This window comes from Stegostoma tigrinum, chromosome 34 (genome assembly GCF_030684315.1).
Source record: "Stegostoma tigrinum isolate sSteTig4 chromosome 34, sSteTig4.hap1, whole genome shotgun sequence".
Taxonomy (NCBI): domain Eukaryota; kingdom Metazoa; phylum Chordata; class Chondrichthyes; order Orectolobiformes; family Stegostomatidae; genus Stegostoma; species Stegostoma tigrinum.
The window spans coordinates 12,173,655-12,185,336 of record NC_081387.1 but is presented as its reverse complement, the minus strand read 5'-3'; the positions used below and the strand labels follow the sequence as shown (position 1 = coordinate 12,185,336).

At 46.3% G+C, this 11,682-nt stretch overlaps 1 protein-coding gene across 1 annotated transcript; it reads left to right on the top strand.

The window, feature by feature from the left end:
* Positions 1-348: 348 nt before the first annotated feature.
* Positions 349-2,557, top strand: LOC125446517 (radiation-inducible immediate-early gene IEX-1-like). Its single transcript, XM_048520152.2, has 2 exons — positions 349-658; positions 1,525-2,557. Exons 1-2 carry the CDS (start codon positions 446-448, stop codon positions 1,951-1,953), a joined length of 642 nt encoding a protein of 213 aa, XP_048376109.2. The 5' UTR covers positions 349-445; the 3' UTR covers positions 1,954-2,557.
* The last annotated feature ends 9,125 nt before the right edge of the window (positions 2,558-11,682 follow it).

Below are 11,682 nucleotides of genomic sequence, written 5' to 3'. Positions count from 1 at the left end.
AACCTGTTGCAACCTGAGCTGGTATTGGAAGGGATCTTGTTTATTAATCAGTTCCTGGCTATATGATGAGAGAGAGAGAGAGAGAGACAGGCAGTGAAGGAAAAAGATAAACATCTTGTCTTAAGCTATAAAACGAGGGGGTGGGGGACTGTCCTGACATGTAGATTCCTGGCCGAGTACCTGCATATTCATAGCTTCACTGGTGGGCCTGTCACTTTCTCTAAAATTTGGGGGAAAAGTTATCGTTTATTTTTTCCAAGGATTGTAGATAGAAGTAGGTGTGGGCGGAGTCGGAAGGATGTGGACCAATGACTGGTCTGAGGCGTTGCTTAAGGGACGAGGCAGGCTCAATATTAATAAGGTTGCTCGGACACCTCACTGTTCAGAGAGCAATTCTTTCGTTCTAGTGTTGTAAGTTGCAATTGTTTTGCAAACGCAGAGCACCATGTGTGTGGGCTGTCGTCACCCACGGCTAATGGTAAACGTGAACCAGGGCTTCCCAACGAAACCATCTGGCAGCACAGGGCTGACCAGGCAGAGGAGCACCGAGCCCGAGATCTTCACTTTTGACATCCCACCGGAGGTCAAACACACCCCGGACACCAGCCCCCGACTGCGAGCCAGGCGCAGGCCCGTCAAAATCCTCTACCCGGCCCAGGTATGTACAGTCAGCCCTTGGTCTGGATAACAGACAGGGATCTGAGCAGGTCGTCTGTCCTATTAAGGCAGGACTTAACGTGACGGTTTCGCCAAAAACAAACACATGCCACAGAAGGCAACAATCTCGGGGCCTATGAGTGATAAATCCCACCAGTTCACCTTTGCGAATGTTTCAGGGACAATTAAATGGTTCTCATTTGTGGCATGGTGGTAGCGTCCCGACCTCTTAACGGGGACAACCATGTTAAAGTCCAGTAGTGTGTGTGTATGTGCGTCTGTCACATTAATTTTAAAGAATGGGGGTGGCTGACCTCTTATTTTTGGCCTTTTAAGGAAACGTGACAATGCAGAGGAAGAGTGAGAGGGTCTTTCGGATACATCCTGTTTGCAACAGCGAGATAACAAGGTGCAGAGCTGTGTGAATACAGCAAGCCCAGCAGCATCAGAGGAACAGGAAAAGGTCGGCCTTCCTGCTTCATTGATGCTGCTATTCATCCAGCTCCGCACTTTGTTATCTCAGATTCTGCAGTTCCTGCTATCTCTGCAACGGCGAGAGACTGGTTGACGGCCCCAGTGCGGTGCTGAGCTCATGTTGATTTGAAGCCCGGGTCGTCTCAAGTTGCCTTTCGTGCAGGCAGCTCTAATCTGGAACAGACGATCGGGCGGTTATCACATTGCTGCTTGTGGAATCTTGCTGTGCGCAGTCAGCTGTCACACACACCCTCCATTAGAACAGTGGCCGTGCTTCAAAAGGCACTTCATTAGGTGCAGAGCCTTCTGACGTTTTACAAATGCAAGGCCTTTCCTCCCTCCTTCCTGTGGCTCACCTTTGCTGTCTCCTTTCTCTCCCTTGTCCGTGCCTAGGTCAGGAAGTACATGCCTCCCGAGGAGAAGGACTGGGCCAAGAGGATGCTCCTGCTCCTCCTGTGCGTGGTGGCCGCCCAAGTGTACGCGGCCGTGGCGGAGGCTCAAGGGGGAACGGTCGACGCGATCGCCCAGGCGGGAGGGCCAGGCGGCTCGCCGCCCAACCTCAGCGGGGAGCGGGCACTGGGGCTCCCGCCCCCAGGCGGGGAAACGCTCAGGCCCGCCAACGGCAGTGCCCCGCGGCTGCCAAAGGCGCCTGATGGCGCCAGCCTGGCGGTGACTTATGTGCCACAGAGTGGGCTCCAGATCTGTTGCCTGCAGAATGTTAAACAACCATCCTCGTGGTTGGACACTCTCCACACGGCATCATCTCACCCGCGACCTCTGGTTCAGTGGAAGTTTGGACACTCCAACTGGTACGTCCAATGAAAAGAAGGTGCAAGATCGGCCCAGTTCTGGAGCAGTCAGAGGGACACTGGAAATCTCAACGTATTCTGAAGTGGACAAGCCTGATGGCTCTCCAGCAGTTGACCAGAGAATGTCCAAACAGCCTTATGTAAATTCAGCTAATTGTGTATGTCATCCTGATTATCCACTTGTAAATGTTCTCCAATTGGGGAAGGAAAGGTATTCATTTTTCTCCATTAGCACCTGGGGTTTTCATATCAGAAGGTAACTTCTGTTGAGTATCAAGGACAGAGACAATAACATTGGCTATTTATCACCTTACTGTTTGAGCAGTGACCGATCTATGCCTTTGTTCCTATAGTGTGCCTAATATCTAAAATCTACAACTTATCACAATTGTATATTTATGTTATGTAAAAGCTTGCTGTGCAAGCAAATTGATTAATGTTCTGTCAGAATGAAATGTTTGGGGGAAAAAAGGAACAGAGTATGCTGTGTGGACTTGTGTGAAATTATATTGAATGACAATGTAATTATGTTGTCAAACAACCTGTAAGCTGTAATTATTGTTAACTGAGTATGTTCTGTGAACAGCCATTAATAAATCATATTTATGATGAACTCATTTGTGTTTCCTTCTATTCCTAAATACCAATTACTGCATTGCAAAATTTAAGAGGGGAGATTTTGTCAGCAATGTCTGAATGCGAAAGGGTGCCTCAAACTTCCTCCTTCCGCCTCAACATTTTCCACTTTCTTTCGTCCCGCTGTTTCTACATGTTGAAATCAGTCATTGTCAGACTGGTTTCTTGTACAACTCAATCTTCCCATGGACCTGGACCAGTGGAACCCAAACCAAGTAACCTCTCATTTCGACATTTCCTGCCGAAACATTTTTCAGTTGAAATGAGGCAGATTACAGCTTAATTCAGAACATACGGAGTCATAAAGTTGTACAGTGTGGTTACAGGCTCTTCAGTCCAACTCGTCCATGTTGACCAGATATCCTGAATTAATTTAGTCCCATAAGCCAGCAATTGGCCCATATCCCTCTAAACCCTTTCCTATTCATGTCCCCAGCCCGATGCCTTTAAAATATTGTACCAACCTCCACCACTTCCTCTGGCAGCTCATTCCAACCATGCACCACCCTCTGTGTGGAAAAAGTTGCCCTTTTGGTCCCTTTTAAATCTTTCCCTTCTCACCTTAAATCTCTCGTGTTTTGGACTCCCCTATCCTGGGCAAAAGACTTTGGCTATTCACCCTATCCAAGCCCCTCATGATTTTATAAACCTCTATTAGGTCACTCCTCAGCCTCCGAAAAGGGAAAATAGCGCCAGCCTATTCAGCCTCACCGTAAAGCTGAAACCCTCCAGCCCTGGCAACATCCTCATAAATCTTTTCTGAACCCTTTCAAGTTTCTATAGCAGGGAGACCAGAATTGGAAGCAGTATTCCAAAAGTGGCCTAACCAATGTCCTGTACAGACACAACATGACCCTCCCAACTCCTACACTCAATGCACTGGCCAGTGAAGGCAAGCATACCAAATGCCTCCTTCACTATCCTACCCATCAGTGGCTCCACTTTGAAGGAGCTATGAACCTGTACTCCAGTCTCTTTGCATGGCAACAGTCCCTAGTATCTTACCATTAAGTGTATATGTCCTGCCCTGATTTGCCTTTCCAAAATGCAGCACCTCACATTTATCCAAATTAAACTCCATCCATCACTCCTCCACCCATTAGCCCATCTGACCAAGGTCTTGTTTTATTCTGAGGTAACCTTCTTGGCTGACCACTACACCATCAATTTTGGTATCGTCTGCAAACTTACAACCCATACAACCCATCCCTCCTATGTTCACATCCAAATCATTTACAAAAGCAGTGGACCCAGCACTGATCCTTGTGGCACACTGCTGGTCACAGCTCTCCAGTCTGAAAAACAACCCTCCACCAAAACCCTCTGTCTTCTACCTTTCAGCCAGTTCTGTATCCACATGGCCAGTTCTCCCTGTATTGAATGTGCCATGTGGAACCTTGTTGAATACCTTAATGAAGTCCATCGAGGTCACGTCCGCCATTCAGTCTACCATGTGGAACCTTGTTGAACACCTTAATGAAGTCAATTGAGATCACGTCCACCATTCTGCCTTCATCAGGTATACCTTCAGGAATGGATGATTTGGTCAGTTACAAGGCGGAAATGAATTGAGTCTCCAGGTGGTTTATATAATGAAAATAAATCTCCAAGAATCTCTTACAGTCTGGAATCTAATGGGGGAGTTCAGATTGTTTACGCATAGAATGATGGATATTTGGGAGTGAGGTACAGATTAGAACCTATTCGAGGGGTTCAAATGGTTTGTATATAGAATAATGGATACCTAGAGGGAGTGAGTTACAGATTGGAATCTCATCAAAGGGTTTAGATCATTTATATATAGAGGGATGGAACTCAGAGTGAGTTACAGACTGGAATCAAATCGAGGGGTTCGGATAGTTTGTATATAGAATAATGGATACCTGGGAGTGAGTTACAGACTGGAATCTATTCGAGGGGTTCAGATGGTTTATATATAGAATAATGGATACCTGAGAGTGAGTTACAGACTGGAATCTAATCGAGGGGTTCAGATGGTTTATATATAGAATAATGGATACCTGGGAGTGAGTTACAGACTGGAATCAAATCGAGGGGTTCAGATGGTTTATATATAGAATAATGGATACCTGAGAGTGAGTTACAGACTGGAATCAAATCGAGGGGTTCGGATAGTTTGTATATAGAATAATGGATACCTGAGAGTGAGTTACAGACTGGAATCTAATTGAGGGCTTCAGATGGTTTATATGTAGAATAATAGATACCCGGGAGTGTGTTACAGACTGGAATCTAATTGAGGGGTTCAGAGGGTTTACATAAAGAATAATGGATACCTGGGAGTGAGTTACAGACTGGAATCTAATCGAGGGGTTCAGATGGCTTATATGTAGAATAATAGATAGCCGGGAGTGAGTCACAGAATGGAATCTAATTAAGGCATTCTGCTGGTTTACATACTTAAAAAATACCAAGGAATGAATTTCACTGCAAGCGGTTTAGATTGTTTATATATAGAACAGGCGCAGGTTACATGTTGCAACCTAAATGTGGAGATATAATATTTTATATCTACAATAATGTACACCTTGGAGTGATTTGCAAACCACCTCAAGGTATTTCTAATTAATTTTTCCATGTTGTAATATTGGGTTAAACTCTGACTTTAAACTCCCAAAATCAATCCCAGTTGTTTCCCAGATAATGAAGTATGGAGCTGGATGAACACAGCAGGCCAAGCAGCATCAAAGGAGCAGGAAGGCTGACGTTTTGGGCCTCGACGTTTCTTCGGAAAAGTTGTTTCCCAGCTGGTGAGTTCGGTTATGCATTGTGGGTTTTTCTGATTTGTTATGAACTGGGATTCTGCTAAACACAAATCTACCCTTCTTTTGTCCATAAAACAACTTACGTGGCAAATTTATGAATTGCAAATCAGGTACTTGGGGGCATATTTCTGATCAACATTAAAAACCAATGTGATGTTGCCCCTAATGGGAAGGCAGACTTTATTTTTTTATTCATCACTGGTAGGTCAGCATTTATATTGCCCACCCTTAATTGACCATGCAGTAGTTAGGAGTCAACCACATTGCTGTGGGTCTGGAGTCACACGTAGGCCAGGCTAGCTGAGTAGAGATAATGGGAACTGCAGATTCTGGAGAATCCAAGATAACAAAGTGCGGGGCTGGATGAACACAGCAGGCCAAGCAGCATCTCAGGAGCACAAAAGCTGACGTTTCGGGCCTGATGAAGGGTCTAGGCCCGAAAGTCAGCTTTTGTGCTCCTAAGATGCTGCTTGGCCTGCTGTGTTCATCCAGCTCCACACTGTGTTATCCAGGCCAGGTGAGGATGGCAGTTTCCTTCCCTAAAGGAAATTAGTGAGCTGGATGACACTTTCCCTGATTCAGCAATGGATTCACTTTCATTAATTCCAGATTTCTGTTTTGAGTTCAAATTCAACCACCTACTGTGGCAGGGTTTGAACCTAGGTCCCCAAGACATTACCTAGGTCTCTGGATCAACAGTCCAGTGATAATATACTAGGCCCATTGTGATACACTTCAGTGTGATGGTCAGCATGCAATGTTTAGAGTGTGTTGGTTAGAATGCCGTTATTACAGTGTTATATTGGCATATTCCTATGATTATGGTACGATGATTGCATTATGAAGGTGACAGTGTGATTGCTGCAGTGTGATGATTATGAAATAGCTCTGCAGAGGCCGGTATCCTGTCACCAAGTCACCCTTTATTTACGCATGCAGAGCCCTCAACACTGATCTAGCTCCCTCAGAGTGAACAGAACCCCTGACACTCCCGTTTCTATCTGTCAGCCAGGGCTCCCTGATTGGGCCAGAGTAACAGCCCCAAACAGGGAGCTCAGAGTCTATGATGTCTACCTGGCTGGCCTCATTACAATCACCGCATCCCTCCCCCTTTGAATCCGAGGGCATCGGCCAGTTCCTCTTTATTTGTTGCTTCTCCTGGGGAGTTTCAGCCCTGAGTCAGGTTCCTCCAACTCTGCCTCTCATGCCGGCAGCATGTCACACACAGTCGCTTGCCTCTTGCTCCTGGATTGTCTCGGAAGAAATTCATCCTCCTCTTCGGGTGGCAGAGGTGTCAAATCAGCAGCATCCACTGTGTCCATCTCGCATTCCGGGGAATCTGCAACACCTGACAGGAGAGGGAGAACCCATGGGTTCGGGAAGGCTGTTGAGGAGCCAGGCATGGCTTGCACCTGCACTGTTTGCGCTTTTCCAGCTTTCGCATGGCCCATGTCTCCCCTAACCCAACTTTATACCTCAATTAACCTGACCTCGCGTTGACCGTGCCTCTTAGCCATTCCCGTGGTTCCTAGGTCAAACTTCATCCCTTGAAGTAATCTGTCTCTCTCGCTTAGCGGAGCCCTGTGTCCAGCATTGGTGTTCCCGATGCCATTTCACCCTCCCCCCTCCCTCTCAGCCCGTTATCTGCGGCCAACACTTCCAGGAGCCCATGTCCTGCGAAAGGTGCTCGCAGCTTTTCTGCCGTCTTTCCCCTGTTTGTCGAATGGACTCTGTGCACGCCCAGCCGCTTTGAGTGAGCGTCCGCAATAGCTAAGGACATTGAGCCCACGAAAGGACCTGCACCGTCAACGTGTAACTGACTGGGGGTTACCCAGCCATCCCCGAGAACACAGGGGAGCTGCTGGCACTAATGTTTTCCCTTGTTGGCACTGCCCCACCAATGCAGCTATGTCGGCATCCAATCCTGGCCACCAGACGTAACTTGTAGCCAAAATACATCATGTTGGAAGCTCCTGGTGGAGTTCAGCCTGTATCTAGCGGTGACCATTGCTCAGAATAATCATTCTTGCTTCCTGTAATAATATGCCATCCTCTTCTGAGACCTGGTCAGTCCGGGTACAGAGGGTTTTCATTTCTGGTTGCGAGTGTCCTTTGGTTTCTCCCATTGCTGCCAGCTGTTTCAGTTTTGCCAGGATGGGATCTTTCTGTGTCCAAAGTCTGATATTGATCGCTGTGACTAGAAGTTTATTTGAAAAATTTGGAACTATTACAGACTCTTCCAATGGTGTTACCACTAGGGGTGGATCTGCCACAGGAGGTGGCTCAATGCATCCCTGTTTGCTGCTTGGTCTCCCAGATGGTGTTCCAACATGTAATTAAATGCACTTGGTATTAGAGCCCACCATTGAATTCAGTCTGAAGCTGTGGGCAACACTGTCTTGCCCTCTTTAAGTAGACCTGGTCAGGGTTTGTGGTCAGTTATTATTACAAATTTATGCCCGTAAAGATATTGGCGGAACTTCCTGACTCCAAATATGACTGCCAAACCTTTCCTCTTTCGCTATCTGGGTGCATTTAAGCTCTGCATTAGCAAAAGCCCTGGATACATACGTGATTGGGCGTTCCTCTCCATTGGGCCACCCATGAGCTAATATTACCCTGATGCTGTACGAGGAGGTATCACACATCAACATCAGACCTTGCTTGGGATCAGAGTGTGCCAACACCCTACGGGATGACAGCTTCCCTGAAAGCTAAGGCTTGGCTACCTGACCATTTCCAAAGCTGGCCCCTTTTTAAGAGTTGGTGCAAAGGTACTAGGATGGAAGCCGGGTTATGTGCCAACTTTCGGTAATAATGCACCAGCCCAAGGAAAGACCGAAGTTCCTAGACAGACCTGGAAGCCGCAACACCTTTGATCACCCTCATTTTATCTTCCTGCAGGTTTAACCTGGTTTTGTCAACTCTGTAGCCCAAGCAGGTCATTTGGGGGGCCTGTAACACACACTTTTCCTTCCCAGGGTATATGCCTGCCTTGGAGAAACATCTAAGGACTACGTCCAAATTCTCTAAGTGGTCCTAATTGGCCTCCCCTTTTATTAGCACGTCATCTAAATAAATAGTGACCTGGGGTAGACCTTGTAAAATGCTCTCCATTGTCCGCTGAAAAACTGCACAAGCTGGCATTACCCATAATGGCAGTCTCATAGAACGGTACAAACCCTTATGGGTAGTAATTGTGGAATATTGCTGGGAATCCTCATCTAACTGGAACAGCAGATACGCTCATTCAACTTCATGAAGGACAGCAACTACACACCCCCCTCACCCAACACCAACACCCACTACCCCCACCTCCACCAACCCCCGCCAGCTTTGCATATGAATTCGAGGGATTGGGTGTATATCCAGCTGCAAAAAGCAGTCCACTGTTTGTTTAAAATCCCTACAAGTGCAAACTGACCCATTTGGCTTCACAATTGGTACAACTGGTGATGCCCAGTCCACCAGCTGGCCTGGCTTGAGGCTTCCTTCACGCTCCGGCCTACTTTTGCCCGTAAGGCCTACGGCACTGCGTGGGCCTTGCAGAATGATGGAATTGCTTTCTGGTCAACACGCAAGGTGACCTTGGTTCGATTGATGGCCCGTCGACCTTCCCGAGAAAGTTCCGGCTATTTAATTAGGGCTTCACTGAGGCAGCCAGTTTCTGACTGAAAATTGTTGAGCCAGTCTCTGTGAGTCTTTCTCAACCAATTTTACCCCATCGAGCTTAGGCCTGAGCCTTTTACTACTATCAGTGGGAACTGAACCAACTGCTTTTCAGAGTAAAAGCTGTACCCCTATAAGGTTCCACTGTACAGCTTCTCAGTCTAGCTGACGTCTTATGCAAACTTAGGGATTGGAGCTCAGAGTGAATTTTGTTAAACGGTGGTTCTGTGATCAGTGAAACAGCCTCTCCCGTATCGATCTCCATTAGAACCGGGTGATCATTTAACCAGACGTTTATTTTGATTGGCTCTGATTGTTAAAGTGCGATGGCTACACTGTGAAGTTACAGTTGGAAAGTCAAAGTGGGACGGTTACCGTGTGAGGTTACAATGTGACAGTCAAAGTGTGTTGACTACAACATGAATAATTACACTTACGTCGGTTGTAATGTGAGGCTCGTCATTTGATTGTTGCAGTGTAAAATTTACGGGGTGGTGGGGCACACTGTGAGGTGACCGTATGAAGATCAAAGTGAAACGGATACAGTGCAAGGTTATGGTGTGAATGTCAACGTGTGATGCTGATAATGTGGGAGTTACAGCATGAAAGACAAAGCGGGTTGATTGTGCTCAGATGAACACAGTGCAAGTGTTCTCGTGTTATGATTACAGTATGAAGGTGTATGGGTTATAGTGTGGTCATTGCCAGTGTGAAGCTTACATTGTGCCGGTTACAGTGTGATTGTTACTTTCTTTTTCAATTTGTTTATTGCATCTGGGCACTGCTGGCTGGCCCAGCATTCATGGCCCACCCCAAATTGCCCTGGAGGAGGCGGTGGTGACCTTGAAATGCCACACTTCTTGCAGAGTAGGCACGGCAGCAGCACCTTTCAGAAGGAATTTCATCCAACGTCATTGAACAACAGTGATATATTTCCAAGTCATGACTACGTGTGACTCGGTGGAGCAACTGCTGTCCTAGTATTCCGGAGGGTAGACCGCACAGGCTTGGAATGTGTGTTGAATAAGCTTGGGTGCAGTTTATCCCTTACATGGCACACGTTTCTGGAGCTGCATGTCAGTGATGCAACAGGGGAATGCTTATGGATGTGGCGCAAATCAAATGGGTGCTTTTCCCAAAAGGAAGTGGGGTTGAGTATTGGGGTTCTGCTTTTTTTTTACCAATTTTGTCATTGGATCATTGGCATCAAACTGGCCCATTGGAATAGACAGGAAACCAACCAATTCAGGGCACCTTGCTCCCCTGGGGAGACATTGTAGATTATGGGCGTGAATTTATCCCCCTCCCCTTTTAATTGTAATTCAATTCTTTCAATATCCTTAACAATCAGCTATTTCCCAGTATAGGGATAAAATTGCAACAACTGACCCAGTTTCTCACCTGACTAAAACAGTGCCAAGTGATTAATTTCAATGGCACAAAGGAGCACTGTCCATTTCATAAGCATGGTGCCAGTATCAAATTCATTCAGGCACATACTGCGTGTGTGGGTCACACAGAGCAAAGCTTCCTCCCTGCTGTTTTATCAAATACCCTCCTGGTCAAGTACACGCATTGGTTACCACTGCAGAGGATAAACAGCCAAGGGAGAAAACTTTTGATTTACAAATAAGGTTGGAAGAGAAAGATATTGAAAGAGCGCGCAACAAATCATTGATAAGTTACACACTGAGGGTGGCAAAGATGTCTATTCCAACTCAAAAGTGATAACACATCAATCTCTCACTCTAAAGTAAGGTTATTTTTCTGACCTTTTCTGACCAATGCTCATATTGGTATCTCACATGCACTGCGTGAGTGGCGTTATATTTTATCGAATTGGATTAGAGGCATAGAGTCAGAGAGATGTACAGCAGAGAAACGTACACTTTGGTCCAAATCATCCGTGCCAACCAGACATCCTAAATTAATCTAGTCACATTTGCCAAGATTTGGTCTATATCTTGCTAAACCCTTCCTATTTATGTACCCATCCAGGCACCTTTTAAATATTGTAATTTTACCATCCTCTACTACTTCCTCTGGCAGCTCATTCCATACACGCACCACCCTCTGCGTGAAAAAGTTGCCCCTCAGGCCCCTTTTAAATTGTTCCCGTCTCACCTTAAACGGCCTAGTTTTGGACTCCCCTACTCTGGGGAAAAGACCACGTTTCACTCTATCCATGTCCCTCATGATTTAATAAATTTCTACAAGGTCCCCCGTCAGTCTGACACTCCAGGGAAAACAGTCTCAGCCTATTCTGCCTCTCCCTGTAGCTCAAACCCTGCAACCCTGGCAACATCCCTGTAAATCTTTCACAACATCCTTCCTTTGTCAGGGAGATCAGATTTGAATACTGTATTCCAAAAATAGCCTAACCATTGTCCTGTACAGCCGCACCTCAACATCCCAACACCTATACTCAATGTTCTGACCAATAAAGGCAAGCATACCAAACGCCTTCTTCACCATCCTGTCTACCTGTGACTCCACATTCAAGGGATTATGAACCTGCACCCCAAGGTCTCTTTATTCGACAACACTCCCAATACACTTAAGTGTATAAGGCCTGCCCTGATTTGCCTTAACCAAAATGGAGCACCTCACATTTATCTCAAAATTGACCTACTTACAAAGCACTAAACATC

Excerpts from the sequence above, each read along its gene's own strand:
- LOC125446517 (XM_048520152.2), top strand. The coding sequence starts at position 446 with ATGTGTGTGGGCTGTCGTCACCCACGGCTAATGGTAAACGTGAACCAG. Across the intron at positions 659-1,524 it reads AAATCCTCTACCCGGCCCAG|GTCAGGAAGTACATGCCTCC; the intron begins GTATGTACAGTC and ends GTCCGTGCCTAG.